Raw genomic sequence first — 18,700 nt, 5'->3', positions numbered from 1 at the left:
ATTCTCAGTTTTTTTTTACATTCTCAGTTTTTGTTCTTGGTGCCTAGACAATCATCAGGCAGTCTGGGTGTGCTGTGATCTGGAACCTAACCAATAGCAAGGTTAGGTTACCTCTTCCTGAGAGTAGTGCATCAGCAGTTGTGTTTAAGAGTTGTCACAGAGTCAGAGGGAGGAGGCATTGCCCTACACCAATCCCCTCCCCCCGCCAAAAATAAATAAATCCATGTGGTAAAACTGCTTGTTCTATACCTGTGAAAGGTTAGAAAAGAAGTGTATTTTTTTTCTGGGATGTGGCCACTTCGGGTATAATCACAAAAGCCTCCTTCCAAAAGGGCAGTTTTTACCATGTGGGTTCTAAAGCGAAAAGTTGCTCCTTGGCAGTTGTCCCACCCCAAAAATGGGTGTGTGAATCTGTCCATTAGCAACTTAGTACAGGAAATTGCAATGTATCTTTGACATGTTAGTGGAATTCAAATACATATATATTTATATATGTATGTACTGACTTCTTGCTGAGAGTTATACGGCTAGGGTGGAGAGGTACAGCTTTGGCTCTGCTGATGTGCTTGTCTGGCTCTTGCAGAGCGGTTTGATCATCATTGCCCCTGGGTGGGCAACTGCGTGGGAAAGAGGAACTATCGTTACTTCTACCTCTTCATCCTCTCCTTGTCTCTTCTCACAATCTACATCTTCTCCTTCAACATTGTCTACGTTGCCCTGAGTGAGTCCATGTTTTTGGCGGGGGGGCGGAGGAGGAGAAGAGGGGCTATGTTGCTGGTGATTGAAAGAGCACTTGGGAAGGGGGTGGTTTTATTGGGAAACAATACCTGCTCTTCCTGGTTTGTTTGGCACCTGTAGACTAACTAACTTTTCTCCTTTCACATAGAATCCCTGAAGATTGGCTTTTTGAATACTCTGAAAGAAACCCCAGGGACATATCCTTTTTGCTTCCGCTGCAGCTGTCTCTAACCTGCCTGTTGCAGGAGAATGAGAGAGACCATCTTGAATGGAGGGGCATCAGGGTGGGGTTGTCTGCAATGTGGGGGGAAGCTAAGCCATCTGTGGTTCAGTTCTTGTTCCCTAACTCAGCTGCTCACAGTCCTGGAGGTTTTGATCTGCTTCTTCACACTTTGGTCTGTCGTGGGTTTAACTGGCTTCCACACTTTTCTGGTAGCGCTGAACCAGACAACTAACGAAGATGTGAGTGTCAATACAAAGATACACCCCTTCCAGCAAGCAGCCTTCCAGCTTCATATGTTACTCCTCACACTCTTTGTAGGAAGGCTGCTAAATGCAAACATGGGCTAGGAATCCTGATGGGCAGGAGTGGTTAAATACCATTGGAACATGGTCCAAAACATCTCTTGGATGGATTTGAACTAAATCAGATTCCTTCAAATAACATTGCAGAACCTTTCTTTCATTTTTTAAATCCCTAGTTCTTTCTGAAATGTTTTAGAGGTGGGAGGAAGGTGCAGCTCTGGCTTCTCTACTTTGGGAGCCTCTCTTTCAGTCATAGCCTCCAGAGACTACCAAACTGGAAGAAACTTTTTCAAGTGCAGATTAATAGGCAAGATAAAAGTTTTGCTGGACAACAGTTTGTCGAGTCTTTCAGTGACGTACCAGATTCTGGGACATGGGCATAGCCAGGATTTATGTTAGCGGGAGGAGGCTGGGGGGGGGGCAGAACTGAGTTATCTGTGATGCGATTGGTCAGTTAAGTATTTTTATTATTTATATGATGATGGACAGCTGCACCACCCCACCCCCAGCTGCGCCCATGTTCTGGGAGCAAATCTGCTCTGTAAATGAGAAAGGTTTCTATTAGGACCAAAGTAATTAAGAAAGCAGCAGGGACCATCCTCTTAGAGAAGCGTAAGGGGAGAGGGAGAATCAGGATAACAAGACAGGTGCTTTTTTGGTTGGGGGGTGGGGGGAGGTCTGTCATCATGCAGATGAGTGCTAATTTTGGTGTTTGGTCTTCCTTCCACCTTTTGCTGTTCTTTCAGATCAAAGGTTCCTGGACAGGGAAGAACCGTGTGCAGAATCCCTATAGCCATGGCAACATTATGAAGAACTGCTGTGAGGTCTTGTGTGGCCCTCTGCCTCCCAGGTAATGGTCTGATTTGGGCTTGGATATTACATTATGCCTCTGAGAATAGTGCTGGGCATAGTAGGGTATGGGGTGCTTGGACTGAAGGCCCTCATGTGCGTGTAAGTGATGAGAGACTAATGGCAGCTTCTGGGAATTGGGTGGGATAATCTTCCTCCTTGACTACCAGATCCATATTTTAATTCCTCCTGTTTCCATCTCCCAGTCTTGCTTCATGTTGAGGTCACAAGGAGAGATGGACAGATCCATCTGATTCCAGTCCATTTAATTTAATTTATTTTAAATATTGTTGACCCACCTTTCATCAGAAGTGATCCCAGAGTGGGGTACAATAACTCAATTTACAAGTAATATCCATCAGCACAGTAATATAAAATAAGAGCAGAAAAAAACAAATAACTAAAACAAGCAGTTAGAATGGCAGAAACATTTCTTTCTGCTAATCTGTAGAACTGATAGCAATTTATGCTCCTATTTGAGGCATATGGCTGAAGATACTTTTCCAGACACATGCACAAAAGCTGATCACGTTATAATTTATTACATCTGGCATGGGGAACTTGTGGTCCTTCAGGCATTGTGGGATTATTGCTGTCCTCATTCCGTGTTCCTCAGGTGTGGAGTCTGATGCAAGCTGGAGTTTTAACAACAGGGCCACAGGCTCATGTCAGTTCTGCAGGTGTTGATTTATACATCTGTTCCATTCACTTTCCATATGAATGTCATTAAAAAAACCATAATTGCATAGTACTTAGAATGTATTTCAACAACATGTATTTAACAACTTATTTTATTTCTAAGTACACATTTTAAGGTGGGTTTTGGTACTTGGTGGTGGTTGCTTAGTTCAAGCACCATAAAATTCTATGATATCCACTGAGGGTGGACAGCTGGACAAAACTGGACAGCTAATCATGTTCTGATTTGTATGTTAGTCTAGGAGGTGCGGTGTGTGTGTGTGTGTGTGTGAAATACGACATTCTAGGGAAATGGATAAGGCAGCTTACATTGCTACTGCTTCATTGGGCTAGTTCCTTGCTGCTCTTCCCATTGGAGCAGGGAAAGCATGTCTCAAGCCTTCTGTGTGTGTGTGTGTGTGTGTGTGTGTGTGTGTGTGCTTGTTTGTTTGTTTGTTTATCTAATCAAATAGTTCCATTTGAACTGCATATATTTAAAGCCCAGTGGTAGGTTGAGCTAGAATTAATGACAGGCAGAGCCATACCCTCAGTGGTTATCATAGAATCATAAAGTTGGAAGAGGGAAAAAACAAGCTTTTGCTTCACCTTCTCTGTGGCAGCCCTTTAGATACTTGAAGATGGCTCTCATATCTCCTCTTTTCCAGGCTAAACATACCCAGCTCCTTCAACTATTCCTCAATAGGCTTGGTTTTCAGACCCTTGGTCATTTTGGTTGCCCTCCTCTGCACACATTCTAGCTTGTCAATATCTTAAACTGTTGCACCCAGAACAGGGTACAGTTTTCCAGGCGTGGTCTGGCCAAGGCGGAATAGCAAGGTACTATTACTTCCCTTGTCCTGGACACTACTTCTGTTGATGCAGCCTGGAATAGCATTCATTTTTTTTGCTGCTGTATCACAATGTTGGCCCATGTTAAGGTTGTGGCGCACTAGGACCCCCAATATCCTTTTCACATGTACTGCTTGTAAGCCAGGTGTCCCACATCTTATATTTGTGCAGCTGGTTCTCCCTGGTAGGTGAGGGCTTGCTGAGAGCAACTGAGGTTGGTGCAACAGTGACCCACTATTATTATTATGATTAATATTACTATTCTTTATTTATACCCCACCCTTGAGTCCCTTGAAAGGGACTCAAGGCAGCTTACAGAAAGAAATAAGAACAGCTAAAAACATAGGAGGAGGGAGAATAATAAAAAAACAAGCATAGATCTGTTCACCCTAATGATCCAGATTCCACTCATTAAAACACAATAAAATGTTTTTAAAAGATCAAAAATGTATACTACTATTCTTGATTCACCCCACCGCATCCTTTCTTTGTAGCGTGCTGGATAGGCGAGGCATCTTGCAGCAGGAGAGTGCTGCCCTTGAAAGCAGTGCTGGACCCGAGCCCAACACTCAAGAAGAGGGGACCACAGAAAAACCCAGTGCCCAGGAAACCAGTGGTGACAGTGCCCTCCCAGAGGAGCGTGTGGTAAGTGTGGTAGATGCCGGCTTGCTTTGAATGTACTCAGTAAACATCTCTGCAATCTGGTGGCCAAGGGCAGGGAATTTGATGGGGTTTTCTCAGGCGGGGTGTGTGTGGGTGTGATTTCTGCTATGCAGTCCTAAAAGAAACCTCCAGGAATTGCCAGTTTTCCTTCTGAAATAGATTTTTTTTTTTTAATACTCTGCTGTGACTCAACCTTCATTCTCTTCTCCCTCTTTTTTCCCTTTCTCTCTCCAGCTCCCTGTGCCAACAGGCAAGGTGCCACAGGAAACAGCGCAGCCCCCTTCTGCAGCAGAACCATCTGTTCCATCCCTGGATCACGAGCAGACAACGCACTAGCCTTCAAAGTGGACATGAACGCTGTTTTTGTTTGGCATACTCCTTGTGGAGAGGACCAGGGCAGGAAACAGCTTGGCAGGACAGTGGCCTTGCTGTTCCCTTTGGCTGTTTGTTCACCAGTGGTTGTGACCTGTGTCTACAAACTGATGAGTGCCAGCACTCCCCTTTCTAATGGATGCTGAGCACCCACTATGCTGCTGAGGGACCCTTCCCCCCTCAAAAGGCAATTGCTGCTGCCTAGGGCAGGCCCACTTCCTCTGTCTTTGGTCTCTTAACACTACTAAGTGAGTGCCTCTCTAGCCTGACATCATTGAAGTGTGGAGCCAGCTGGGAAGAAGATGGAGCTGGTGGCACTTTTCTGTACTGTCTTTCTACCTGTGGTTGCAGTATTTGATGTTGGCTGAACTCAGCAGCCAGCAGAGCCAAGTTGATAATGGGAACATAAGACAACCAGGTTTCTACATAGCACTCCTTCCCAAATGTTTCCTGCCGGACCGTGCCATATGGTACCTCTGAACCCCAAGTGGTCCTAAATCATCAAACAACCAGCCAAGGGAGCTCTAGCTTGTCCTTGCCCCCCAACTCCCTCTATTTGTCTAGATATTGAAACTCTGGTACGTTTTTCTCTTTCCTCTTTTATCCCAGTTAGTATGTCTTCCTGGTCTTCTCTCAGTCCCTCCTCCCAACCATTCAAGTCTTCTGAGGTAGCATTGGTAAAAGCTGGCCCCTCCATTCTGCTAAGCTGCTCAGTCAGAGCTACTGAAGGGGCAGGGTGGACCACAAGGTGGTAAAGTGACTTGGGAGCAAAAGAGCCAGTGGCATTTGCTTGGAAAGGATACTACTATACAGGCATAGGAGGTATGCCCTGTTCCCATAAACCACCTGGTGCTCTTCAGCTCAGTTGATCCAGTGTTGAGTGATGCTCTTTGTATTATCTGGCTAAATGGTAATTGCTCTGTTCAGACCTTCTTGTGCCTCCCAATCCCTCCTTGTTTATAAGTGGAGGGGAGTTGCCAAAAAAAGGGCTCTGAATGAGTGGTAGTATGTTTGGGGTGGGTGGGTGGAGTATCCTTCAGTGCCATTTCAAGCAAGACTCATACAGCTTAACTGCACATCATCAGGATTCTTCACCATAGGATAATTTTGTGGCTGCTGGTCAGACTGTTGGTAGGGACATGTTTCTTTTTTAAAACTCTCCCTCCGCATAAGAAGCCAATTACATTGGGGAGAAAACTAGCTGGAACCCTCACTCCCTGAAAAACTAGCCTTCTTCCTGAATCATGCAATTGTAACATAGTTCAGCTGTCACTGAGTAGACCATATCCAAAGTGCAGTGAACAGCATCTCTGAGGTGGGAGCAGAGCATTGCTTAGCCTATTCCTAAGATTTAGCTAACTGTTCAGGTCAGGAGAGCAGAGAAGCTTATCTTCCCCTCACCTCTCCCTGATGGTCTGCAGCTGTGAGAGGTTATATCTCAGTGTATTCCCACTTGGCTTAGGACAGTCACATCACCAGTTCTTCCCACTGTGTTTCTAAGTAGTGAAGCACTCTGGCCAAGTTTGTGCTCTCTTCATCTGCAGGGGTAGAATCAGTGTGTTACCAGATAAGGTTACCAGATGTCCCTGTTCCCCGGGAACAGTCCCTGGATTTACAAATCAGTCCCCATACAAAATCCATTGATGTTGAAAAGTGTCCCCGGATTCATTGAAAAAAATCTGGTAACCTTAGTTTAGCAAGTCCCCTGCAGTGACTGAGAGAAAGGTGGTTCCTCTTCTAACATGGTGGTGTGGTCCATGTAGCTTCCTTATTTCCCCCACTGGGCATGGTGGGAGCCAGGAATACACCTCCAACAATCTGGCAGGGAGCCAGATGCACCTCCAACAATCATTGCTTGATGCCTTGCCAGTGCTGCCCTCCTTCCTTGAGGCAAAGGTGGAGGCTACTTCCGTATTTCCCCAATTACTGACCAAATCTCAAGTGTTGCAACCATATTGTTTGGATTATATTTTATAATGTACTGTGTAAATTGCTCCAGGAAGCAGGATGGTCCTGGCTGCCTTGATGCTTTGGTGTGCTCCTCTGATCTCAATGAAGGTATTGGAATTTATCTGCTGTGTTATGTGTGTTGCCTTGGCACCAGTTTGTCTCCACTGCTAGTCTCCATTATTGGTGTTAGGCTTGTAGGTGGTTCCCCTGCCTCTGTTTATAGTGCAACATTTACTTTAAACTGAATCTTCCGCAGTAAAAAAAGAGGCAGCCTGCCTTGTGAAGTGGTACTTTGCCAGGACACCACCCTTTTGATACAAACAGAGAAGCCACATTGAATCAGTGGCCATAACTGTTGTCAAAGAGGGAAAACCTGATGTGGTATACATGACATCTCTTCCTGCCAGTCATTATCATGGAAGCCTGCTTGGAGAACTGCCTTCAAGTTTTCATAAGACATGGCTTCTGTGTAGGCTGGCGTAGGGCAATTGGATGAGGGGCTGATGGAAACAAACAGGATGAACTGGCTGTCACAGTTGTGTGAGAGGGGCCAGTATGCCTCACTCCACAGCAGAGTGGAGGGTTTCTTTTTTCTGCTGCTTGGGTAGAGGGTGGTGGTTTTAAACCCACTTTTCCAAAAAGGCACTGTACCAGACCTGTGCTTTGGGGGGTAAATGTGCTTTATTGGGATCCTGTACAAAGAGGCTAAATCTTACCCCAGGAAACCCTGGTTCAATTTGCCAAACACAGCCCAACATCCCCAGCCAGTAAAGTGCAGACCTCCTAATCCAAATGGTGCTGCTTCTCAGAGGCAGCTCAGCTGGCCTGTGAATTTACACCTACCTGATGTTGTCCAGATACACAGGAAGCTTCCTTATATTTAGCCAGACCAATGGTCCATCGAGCTTTAGTCCACACTGCCAGCAGCATCCCAAGAGTTTCAGACGGGAAGCATCTCGTGGCCCTACCTGGCTATGCCATGAATCAAACCTGGGACGGTCCTTGTGTAAAACATGCATTCTGCCACTGAGTTATGGCCCTTCCCTGCTTTCTCTCTCTCGTTGCAGTACCACACGTCATTTTAAACAAGATAATTATGGGTATATTCAAAGCAAAAAAAAGTAGTAAATTGTTCATCTTCATTTCCTCCCCACATTAGAGCAAGCCACCCTGCTTTTTAGGTCGTTGTTCCTCCTGGGGAGCCTTTTTCCATTCCACAACGCAAAGAAGGGGAAAGCAGTGGCTACATTCAGAGCATTAATCTCTGCATCTGCTGCTCTTCTTCAGGGATACAGCCCACAGTTATTTAGTTCTACCTCCAGCCTTCAGTCATGACCCCTCTTGTGTCGGTTCTGTATTTTGCGTAAGGGGGGTTGGGGTGTCCTTTGAGCCAGAAGGTACCGAGCCTATGGGTAGAACAGAAACCATCCTCAGCTCAGCACCATGTTCAATAGTTCTCAGTGCCTGTGGTGGGGGGACAGCTTGAGCCAACTGCACGCAAGAAGGCTAAACAACAAGCCTTTCTAAATGCAAAAACCTGTTCTTAAAATTTCTAGCCTGGGGAAACCTGACAGATTCTGGGACCTGACAGATTTATTGATTTATCCAGCCAATACTCCGGGAGTAGTAAGGCTGCAGCAATGCCCTTACTCTTTCTGAAGAGGGAGCTTTTGATTCTGCAGCTGTATCTTCTGTCTTGGAGGCAGGCGCATTTTGGATGACTGCTTACATTTGCCAAACCAACCCCAAGGACGAAGAAGGAAAAACCTTTTCTCAGCGTGAGCCAGCCAGAGAGAGATTTTGCAGCTCTTCCCCCAGCTTAGAGTCTTCTCGCCCGCTGTCCAGTGTCTCTGTCCCTTCAAAGCAGCCAGAATCACGGGGAATGTCTCCCTTTGGCTCTCCAGGGCCCCCCAAGCTTCCTCCTTCATCTTCAGCCTCACTGCTTGCTGGGAAGAGAGAAAGCAACTATTGTTACTGGAAAGCCCACCTGTAGGAAAATAGGAAGCTGTTGGACATGAGGCCAGATTATTTGGCCAGTGTTGTCTACTCTTGAATGCAGTAGCCTCCCATGATTTCAAGTAGAATGGGGTATATTCTATTGTCTGCTACTTGACCCTTTTAACTGGAGATGGTAAGCATTGAATCTAGGACCTTCTGCGGGCAAAGCAGAAGGTCTGCTAAAGAGTCTGTGAATGGGAGGGGAAGAAACAAGCTTTTTAATAAAAGCACTTACTGTCATAATCAAGCAGGAGGTCCGCTGCTGTTAGCAGCTTGGCACGGTGCTGTGGGTCAGTTATATTCAGTTCATTCAGGTGGGTCTCCTGCAGCTCTTTGAAGTCCTCCAAGGTCTGGTAGCCATTCAGTAGCAATGTAGAGGCATACTCCTGATGAATGGGAAAGAGCATCAATGTGCTGGCTATGAGCAGCTAGTCAGGTTCAGTGACTGGGGGACTTCATGTGTAGACTCTGATAGACTTACCTGACATTGGTCACAGCAGCATTCTGATCAGTGCTGGGCTGTGGTTGCTTCCATTTAAATTTCCCACAATGCCCCAGAAGTCCTGAGCATTGTGGGAAATTTATTGGTGGCTACCAGACCCAATCACCCAGTGCTAAGGAAGCAAATTGTTTCTTCAAGTGGAGTCCAAAGCAAGGATCTAGCCCCTGTCCCCAACAACTGCCCTAAGGTCCTACATGCTGATAAAAGATTTTTGCTGAAGAAGTAAGTCTCATTGTAAACCCCGAAAGGGAGAAACAAGAGTAGAGGCTATAACAGTTCTGACAGAGGCCTCTGTGCAACAACATAAATAAGTGTTTTTATAGAGAGAGGGAGGATTTAAAAAGTGGGGACTAGCAGCTTGGGGGAGAAATACAACAGATGCAATCAGAACAGATCTTCAGCAGTGGAGCTCAAATGCTAGTTCTTGTGGAATTTTTGCCAATAAGTTTAGATCCTTCATTGCTGCACATTTGTGCAAGCTGCAAGAGCTTTTATGCAGTGGCTATGACAGCTCTATATGGTATAACTCAGGCTGCTAAAATTCAGGCTGGCCTATTGTTCCTTTATGGGGAATGAATTATGGCTGTATGTACATATGTGGACTATATGCTAGCCTGGGCTTGTTAATCGCATTTGTTCCTAACCTCTCTGTACAGCAAAATGCCAGCAATGAACTAGAGCTACATGCACCCTCCAAACATTCCTCAAAAACAGCTCCACCAAGTCAAACCATTAGCCCATCCAATGTCTATCTAACTATAGTTTGCTAATTAGCACTAAGGCCCAGAGTTCCAGACAGGGGTTGTTTCCGAGCCATATATGGAGATTCCAGAGGCGGACCCCTAGATCTCCTCCACGCAAAATGTGTGCCCAGTCCCTGAACCACAAACCCAACCCTTGTTGTTTTGCTCTGCTGGTAGGGCAACATCCTCACCTCAAGATTCATGCGTTCCAGCAGTTCATGCAAGGTCTTGGGTTTGGGCCTCTTGCTCCTGCTTCGCGAACTGCTCTTTGCAACTGGCGCAGGGTCGTCTGGGATGATGTCCACATAGATGAACTTGAAGGAGCCCACTTTGTTGTTCAAAAGACCAGTCCAGGTACCTGCAGGTGCCTTTGCAATGATGTGGATGACATCTCCTTTCTATGCCAAATGCAAAATCATCACATCTTTTAGCTGATATTACAGCACCACACAGCATGACTATTCAGTCCTACAGGAACACAGGTGCTGGTATCAGCCTGGTATCTCCCTACGTCCTCCCCACCCCCATCCCCAAACTAAGGATTTGGGGTTTCTGTGACCTTCAGGTATGGTTCAGTCAAGCTACTGCCTTCCAACAAAGGAGCCATCAGCCTAGATCTGTCTTGTTTGAGATAGCTACCCTCTGAAAACTAGTCCCACTCTTCATGTTGCTGTGGTGTTGCCAGCTGTACACAAGTAATGGTCACACATCTATTGCTGCGCCCACTTTTTGCTTCTGGCCTTGCTCACCCCTGGTGTGCTGATCTTGGAAAGTTGCCTAAGGGAATGAAGTTTCTCACCTGCTATTATACTGAGTGCAGGGAAGACAGCCAGAACCAACACTTGAGAAATGACAAAGGTTTTATTAAAAATTTAATTTATCCTTCTCAGTTGTTAAAGTGCTCCAGTTTGTGGAGTTTGTGGTCCTGCAGGTGTTGCTGGACTATATTGTCCATCTCTGACCACTGGCCATGCTGGCTGCTGTGTTGGGACTTGGGAGTCCTACAACAGCTGGAGAGCCAACTCTTGCTACACAGTCCTAATCCTACAATGGGTCACCATTGCCACATTGATGCCACATTGGCCTGATCAATAACTTGACATGAAATATTTCCTTTGTAGGCTGATGATGAAAGAGATCGTTCTGCTAGAACAGGTCTGCCTTTGCAGACTTGCATGGGAAGATAAATGCCAAGTGTTGCATTGTTGCTTACCTGAAGTTTCAGAGAGTCTTTATCATACGGACTGGGGAGGAAGTCAGTGTGAACTTTGGCTTTTCCACAAAAAGGGCCAACGTAGGGTATGGGGCTGGCCTCGTCTCCCTTCTTGCTGCTACTGCAGCTGCTTCCCATCAGTCTGGGATTGGACAATTCAGTCCCTGCGGGAGGAGAGGTTCAGATAAGAAGGAAGAAATTGTAGTGGGTGGATTTTGCTGGGGCTTAAAAGTTTGGACACTGGACCTCTGGTAGGTTCAGTGAAATGGAGACAGAGTGATTGATGGATGTAAACTGCCTCCTCCACTTTCAGCAGGGGGTGAGCTACTCAGGGTTTAGGAGATCTCGCCAAGCCACTTCATTCAGTGTGTGCTGATATAAAACTACCCTCCAGCTTGTGGTCTTTCTCCTGCTTCCTCCATCCAGAAAAAGAAATCCCTGCAAACAGAAAGCTAGTGTGCCAAGGAATAAAAAGCGATGTTCAAACCCTTCTCCATGATGCCGCGTTTCCTGTATGGAGGAAACTTGGTGTTGGTGTTGCAGGGTTTTATTTGTACAGACAGGCGTCCTCTTATGAGAACTTCTGTCTTCAGTCCGAAGTGTTTATATAGCCCAGCCTCAGTGCTAAGCCTTCATGCTGGACTCACCATTTGGTGATTGAGAGCTGCTCGTCTCCTCACTTGATTCTGGAAAGACTGGGCCTTCGTCTTCAGTGGGGCTGCTGATGGGAGATGCAGCGGCCTCGTCTTCAGCCTCCCCCTGCATTAGGGCAATAAGGCACAATGAACACCCCTTTGCACTTGAAGAAGAGACAAGGGCGGATTGACTTTGCTCGGGTCTAGTGTCTAGAGCCTGTTTTCTTGTAGCATCCTGCTCGGTTCTGTTCTCCCCCCAACTACCAAAAGTCTTTCCCAGCTGGGCAACCCTTTAACTGAACATGTGCTTTGCATGCCCAGTGGTCCATCACTGAGCTATTAGGGCCCATATATTTTGGAAATACTGGTCGTATGTTCCTTCTCTCCCCACTCCCAAACCTTTAGAGGGTATCATGAATTATGTCACTGCCTTCAAAATATGGTATGTAAATCCTACATAAGTGTTCAGATGCCATGCTGCTGAGTCGGGACCTGGATTTCTCCCTTAAAGTCCTAAACATCATGGTTAGCTGTGGGTACTAAACATGTCATTAGCAATCGTGTATCTGTTCTTACACACCCACACAGGGAAGGGCCAGAGCATCTGCTTTGCATGTGTCCTAATTTGAATCCTTGACATCTCCTTGTAGAGTTGGGAGAGAACCCCGTCTGAAACTCCAGAAAGCATTAACAAGTAGAGACAGTACCAAGCTAGCTGGACCTTAGGTCTGATTTTGTATAAGTCAGCTTCCTATCTGCAGCATTCTGGCCATTTCTTCCCCCTGCCCTTTGCTCTTGATAAGGGTTTCCCAAAAGTGGGTCTCCAGCTGTTTTGGGACTACAACTTCCATCATCCCTAGCTGGCAGGGCTAGTGGTCAGAGATGATGGGAATTGTAGTCCGAAAACAGCTGGAGATCCAAGTTTGGGAAACCCTGCTCTAGATGAATATCCCCTTGCCCAAGCTGCTATTAAGCTCAGAAGGAAAGTTCCTGCTGGTGCTTTCTTTCAGCAGCTCATGGATCTCTGCACCTGTTATTAATTTTTAATTTTTTTAAAAAACAAACAAACAGTGATTAATGATGCATTTAAATGTCATGTCTTGTTTGGTGCTTAGGCTTCAGTCTTATCAGGCTCTGGGCAAGTATTCAAAGAGTTATTATTATTAATAAAGAATTTATAAGCCACTTAGCATCCAAAAAAATCGCAACGCAGTGTAGAAAAGGATAAAAGGCACACGGTGCCAACCACTGAAATAAAACCTGTTCAAGCACCACAGTGGCCAAGTAAGAGACAATAAAATGCACAGCCAGCAAGCTACTCCATAAAGGGTTAGGTGAAACAAAAAGTCTTTAGCAGGTGCTGAAAGCATAAGGTTGTTGGCCCCTTGACCCAAGGTGTCAAAGCATCACAGACCTTGGTGGTTTTGTTTCGCACAAGACACGAGACCCAGGCCTTGCTGCATGAATTGACATCACCAGGCACCTGTACAAGGGGCCTATTGCTTATCCCTAGAGCCTCTTTGCTGGCGTTGCTCTTCGTTTCTGTTGCTGCCTATTTACTTTCCCCTCGCAAGCATGAGGGCTGAGAAAAGAACAAGAAAAGAGCAAGCCTCTCCCTTTAGGCAATGACGCAGTTTAGGTCCAGTGGGAAAGGAAAGTCGGCTGGTCACACTGCCTCGTTTCTCACCTGCTCTGCGAGAGCTTTGGCGGCTGCTTTGCCAGTCTTCCTGTTCATGGTCCGGGAGATGGCAGCTCTCCATCTCTTACCCAGCTTTGAGGTGCTGCTTCGGCCTGAGTCATCTGGGCTGGGCACAGAGTTTGTCTGACTGCCTTCGGGGACCTGTACAGAAGAGGAAAAGTATTGAGAGCAGCTGGCCTGGAAAGGAGGAGAATGCCTACTTGCTGGGTGTGGGATGGGGTGAATCAAACCTTCCATGTGCCCCCAGCAACAGATATGAAGAGGCCTGCCTTTTCAGACAGGCTGAGCTATTTGCATAGCTGTCTACACACCCTTTCCCCACTGAATACAAGGGGGAAAGTGCATGTAAATATATGCACAGTTGCTGAACTGTAGCTTTTGAGATGGGACAGAGATGGACAGCACAGTGTTTTGGATAGTGCAGGAATCACGGAAGAGGGGAAATAAGGACCAGGCGACATCCCTTGAAAGGGGCAGGAGCTCTAACATTGTCAATGTAAACCAGAAATGGGGAACCCGTGGCCATTTGCATGTTGTTTGGGATGCAGCTCCTGCCATTCTTGACCAATGGCCATGTTGGCTGAGGCTGATGAGAGTCCCAACAGCTCTGGGATGTCACAGGTAGGAGAAGCTAACATGAGCTGCAGTACGAGAGGCAAATGTGATGCAGCTGATTCAGGGCCGCAGCAGCGGAAGCCCTAGGCAGGCAAGAGCAGGACTGACTGTAGGCAGTGGATGGGAACAGGTATGGTCCCAAGGCACATGAGACCACTCCTTGCTTTGCTGAAACTGGTGGTCAGCACCTGGAAAGTGACTGGTCAGAGCCATATAGATGTTGCCTGGTAGCACCATACATTTAAAACACACTTATATTGCCTTAACAGTCATGGCTTCCCCCAAAGAATTGTGATTTGTAGCTACAATTCCCAGCATGCTAAGCAAATCACAGTGCATAGATAGAATTCTTTGGAGAAAAGAATGTGACCATTCCATGATGGATAAAAGGTGGGATGTTAGAGTAAGAAAACAAACAGATTAATATGTGAATAAGGGTAAGAAAATAAACAGATTAATATGTGAATAAGCCTGAGCAGAGTCGGATGCTGTGTGATGAGGGTGATATGGTCAGAGTATAAGAGCCTAGAGTTCGAATCCCCATTCAGCACTGAAGCTCACCTTGGGACAGTCACTGTATCTCAGGGCTGTTGTGAGGATAAAACTGGGAGAACCACCTTGAACTCCCTGGAGGAAAAGGTGTCCTACAAATGTTATAGGTAAATAAATGGGGGTACTCACCTCCTCCTCTAGGTTGAATTCCTTCTCACTTGGTAGAGGGGAGCTGGGTTTGGATTTAGGAAAGTCCTTGAAGCTGCTGGATCGCTGCAGGGACAGCTGATAAGGGGAGCAAGAGGGTGCAGAATGTAAATATAGGAAAAAGCAGGGAGCACACATCGGGAAACGGGTGGAGGGGCATGCTCAGCCTCCTAGTCCTCATGTTGTAACTAATTCTGCAACCAAATCTAAGCTGGTGTAACTGGAGAAAATAAAGATTCTTCCTGTTAACCCAACCTCTCATTTCCTCATTCCTCTCTTGCATCCACTGTGCAGTATTTTTAGATTTGAAAGCTCCGCGGGGCAGAGATCTGGCCTCTTATGAAGTGCCATGCGCACGGATTGTGGCATGCACGTCAGACTAGCTGGGGCTGATGGGAGTTGTAGTCCAAAATAGCTGGAGCGGGTACTAATTTGGCGACGGCTATACAACAACCTCTCCCACATCAAGCTCTGTTATTAATATGTTGGCTGGGGAACGGGGGAGTAAATGGGGAACTGTGGGAAGGCGTGGCTCGGGAAGGAAGCAGGCCTTTTTAAGGAAGCATGAACTGTTGTTACGAGGGAAGTACCGTAGAAAGCTGCACGTCTACGCTCCTCGCCAGCTCACGATCTGACTGTACATTTTGGTAAGAGGGAAGAGCAAGTCGCTCCTGTCCTGCTCTCTCTCCAATTAGTCTTAGCATCACTTGGAGTCCACTAACCCAGAAATAGTACCTCGGGTTAAGAACTTTGCTTCAGGATGTGAACAGAAATCGTGTGGTAGCGGCGCGGCGGCAGCAGGAAGCCCCATTAGCTAAAGCGGTGCTTCAGGTTAAGAACAGTTTCAGGTTAAGAACGGAACTCCGGAACGAATTAAGTTCTTAGCCAGAGGTACCACTGTACATGCATTGCATTAATACCTTGCTCTGGGTCTTGCCCGCCGTCAGAGACGGGAAACGGGTGCACGGACGAATCACTGGCCTTAAGCCAACCTAGCCGTTCCCGCTTTCACATTTGGTGTGCATCTCTTTTCTTTTCTTTTTGTAAGGTCGCTACAAAAATCGCCACTCAGCGAATGAAGTGTGTGGCTTGGCATCACCACCAACAGCAAGCTCTCTCGAGCCTAAGCGCTAGAGCGGCAAAGGTGTGCGGGAGGTGGGGCTTAGTTTTTCGAACAGAGAAGCTGCCGAAGTCAGAGGACAGGTATTGCGTGCGCGTGTGTGTCCGCACGCGGTGGCGCATTTGAGGTCTGGAAATGCAAATGCTTGCAAAGCAGAGTTCACGCCTCGGTGCATAAGCAAAGCAGGAGGAAGGGGTGGATGTGGGGAGCTGAGAGCTGCTGGTAAGCCTACACCAGATACACACAATACGAAGCCCACGACTCCGCCCCGATGCAACAGCTGCTCATCATCGCAGTGACCCCGCCCCCCTGAGCAGGACTATCAGCCGGTCACACCAAAAACACACACAGTCAATTCTTTTGCGGTAGCCCTCCAGTCACACGTAGGAAGGCTCGCTTCAGCTCTTGTCGGAGTTGCAAGCTTTCAGCGCTGTGCAAAACTCGGAACTGATTTGCTCAGAGGGCCCCCCAGGTGCGGCGGCCGCAACGAAACTGTGCAATGACAGCTCTAGTCGCGGTCTGTAGTTGAGTTGCAGCTTGAGATCTCACGGGCTGCAGCCCATTTCATCAAATGCATCCGAGAACAGATGCATCTGATGAGGTAGGTTGTTGCCTAGCAAAGCTCTGCCCCCCATTAAGAAGCCAGAAAGAAGATATTCTAGAGGGGGTGCTCTTCTGTGGGAATTTGAACCATTGTTTGGTTTTTGAAGAGAGAAATGAGGAAGTGAAAAAGGGGGTGACAGGAGATGGAGAGGTGAGGGGAACAGCATCCCCCCCAAAGAATGAGAGAGGAAGAAACTGGGGCAGTAACATTTAATCCACTAATGAGTGAGATAAATGGGAAATAATATGCCCTGAAATCAATCAGTCTGCCGTTTGGAAAATATATAAAAGCTGTAGATGACAAACACCATCTTCCTTGTTTTAGGTCAAGGAGGAAAGCAGCTTTGAAGATGATGCAAGCTACGCAACACATGTGAATAGGCTAAAAATTGGGAGAAAGTCATAGCGCAGCCATAGGGCATTACATTTGCATACAGAGGGTCCCAGGTCCAATCCCTGGCATCTTCAAGTACAACCGGGAAAGATCCCTACTTAAAACCTTGGAGAACTGCTATCTAGCCGGCGTAGACAATACTAAACTAGATGGAACCAATAGTCAGCATGAATGCAGCTCCTTGTTCCTAAAACAGACTTATTGCTTCAAAAACATTTGCTTTTAATGTGTGCAAATTTAACTGACAGGTTAATGACCAATACTGTACTCATATTATAAATTCTTTAACACTTATTTAATAGGCCTAAGAAAGAGCACCCTCTGTCTGCAGAGAACAGAGTGGGCACTGAGCTCTGATCTTTCATGTTTCTATGGCTTGATCATTTCACTCCTCTTTTCTCCCGTGTTTCTGGGTTACAGATGAAGTCTTCCCTCCCCTTTGCCCTGGCATAAGTGCTGCACTGTTTATCAGTTGCTGTTTTCCGTGGTGTGGAAAATGTCCCTGGTGGATTTCTGCCCATCATACCACTTAAACTAGAACAAGCTCAGAGTCAGAAAACAAACACACAAACACATCCACATATGCAGTACACAGACACTGCCTAACAAGGATGCCTGTTGAAGGAAACTGCCCTCCCCCCCAAGAAGCAGGGTTGGAAGGCTTGGATGGCCACAGTTTACCCATCCCTGCCCATGAAGCAAGCTGGAGGACTCGTATCTAAAAAGCATCTGTCCTAGACAGTTTGGTGCTCTGCAGGGCTGTCAACTGTCCTGGAGAGCCCCTCTAGGATTGTGGCACTCAATTTCACTGGTATGACAGCCTCACTCCAAGGAAACATTGCTGCCCAAAGAGACCACTTGAGCAGATTTTGCAGTTGCTGTGAACCTAGCTGGGTCCAGCTTTGCCTAACATAGCACAACCACAAAGGGATCTGAGACAGCTTCTACAGCAGCAGGTGCCAAGCAGCATGGGGGAAAGGGGAACACAGAAGCTGCCATATTTTCAGAAGCTTGCTACAGCTAGCTCAATATTATCTATGCTGGCTGGCAGTGGCCTTGCAGGGACTCAGCTAAGAAGCTTTTACCAGCCTTACCAGGGATTGAACCCAAGACCTTCTACATGAAAAGCAGATGCTCTACCACTGAGCTACAGCAACCCTTGAACGAAAGCATAGCCCCTAAGGCAGGGGTCAGCAAACTTTTTCAGCAGGGGGCCAGTCCACTGTCCCTCAGAGTTTGTGGGGGGCCAGACTATATTTTTTTGGGGGAAAGAATAAATTCCTATGCCCCACAAATAACCCAGAGATGCATTTTAAATAACACATTCTACTCATGTAAAAACACGCTGATTCCCGGACCGTCCGCGGGCCGGATTTAGAAGGCGATTGGCCCCTGGGCCTTAGTTTGCCTACGCATGCCCTAAGGAAATCCACAACCCCTAGCCTCTGGCTGGCAAACTATGCTCCCCCAAGAGTCTTCTAAATACAATAGGTACAAAGGACTAGCATGAAACGTAAGCAATTCAGGCCCTGGTGCTCTCCACAGCCTCATCCCATTGGTCAAGGGCTGCTGTTGTGCCCCTACTAGCAATCTGTTGGGCAAGAAGAGGCTTTGGGAAGAGGTGAGGACCTGGTGCTTGCCTCTCCAATCACTCACCTTCCTCTTCTGTACTGGGTCCTTCTCACTGGCATTGGATGGCTTCCGGCGCAACATGGTGCTCTCTCTCCAGAGTACATTCAGTGACAGGCAGAGCAAGAGAGTAAGCCAGAGAGAAGCAGCAGGCTACGAGAAGCGACGGAGGCCAGGAAGTAGGCAGGAAATCACTGCATCACATGGACTCCTTTCCCAGCAACAG

General features: G+C 46.9%; 2 protein-coding genes across 7 annotated transcripts in view; one reads left to right on the top strand and one right to left on the bottom strand.

Moving 5' to 3' along the window:
* Positions 1-6,745, top strand: part of ZDHHC9 (zDHHC palmitoyltransferase 9) — a 21,204-nt gene extending 14,459 nt beyond the window's left edge. For 4 of the 5 annotated variants that reach the window (XM_083722416.1, XM_083722417.1, XM_083722418.1 and 1 more), the window contains exons 5-10: positions 584-721; positions 887-936; positions 1,099-1,200; positions 2,010-2,113; positions 4,134-4,284; positions 4,537-6,745. In XM_083722416.1, the coding sequence (XP_083578542.1) occupies positions 584-721; positions 887-936; positions 1,099-1,200; positions 2,010-2,113; positions 4,134-4,284; positions 4,537-4,638 (647 nt within the window). In that variant the 3' untranslated portion in view covers positions 4,639-6,745. The remainder of the gene's footprint in view (positions 1-583; positions 722-886; positions 937-1,098; positions 1,201-2,009; positions 2,114-4,133; positions 4,285-4,536) is intronic. The other variant, XM_083722420.1, reaches the window with a different exon arrangement.
* Positions 2,367-18,700, bottom strand: SASH3 (SAM and SH3 domain containing 3). 2 transcript variants are annotated; one of them, XM_083722422.1, is made up of 9 exons: positions 18,502-18,700; positions 14,711-14,806; positions 13,403-13,555; positions 11,728-11,839; positions 11,081-11,244; positions 10,059-10,265; positions 8,858-9,008; positions 8,392-8,570; positions 2,367-2,820 (listed from the first exon to the last, which is right to left on the bottom strand). In XM_083722422.1, the coding sequence occupies exons 1-8, from the start codon at positions 18,556-18,558 to the stop codon at positions 8,398-8,400; spliced, it is 1,113 nt and encodes a 370-aa protein (XP_083578548.1). In that variant the 5' UTR covers positions 18,559-18,700; the 3' UTR covers positions 2,367-2,820; positions 8,392-8,397. The 2 variants fall into 2 exon arrangements, with proteins under 2 accessions (XP_083578548.1, XP_083578547.1); XM_083722421.1 differs by having other exon boundaries at positions 2,367-8,570; positions 18,502-18,695.

Source organism: Podarcis gaigeae (genome assembly GCF_964106915.1).
Source record: "Podarcis gaigeae genome assembly, chromosome: Z".
Lineage (NCBI taxonomy): Eukaryota > Metazoa > Chordata > Lepidosauria > Squamata > Lacertidae > Podarcis > Podarcis gaigeae.
This window is presented reverse-complemented; position numbering and strand designations above follow the sequence as displayed.

What these genes read in the sequence shown, in the direction of transcription:
- SASH3 (XM_083722422.1), bottom strand. Translation starts at nt 18,558, where the DNA reads ATGTTGCGCCGGAAGCCATCCAATGCCAGTGAGAAGGACCCAGTACAG. An exon ending in ACCCAGTACAGAAGAGGAAG is followed by an intron (nt 14,807 to 18,501) that starts GTGAGTGATTGG and finishes TCCCCTTATCAG; the next exon opens with CTGTCCCTGCAGCGATCCAG. An exon ending in AAGACTCTCTGAAACTTCAG is followed by an intron (nt 10,266 to 11,080) that starts GTAAGCAACAAT and finishes CATTTGGCATAG; the next exon opens with AAAGGAGATGTCATCCACAT.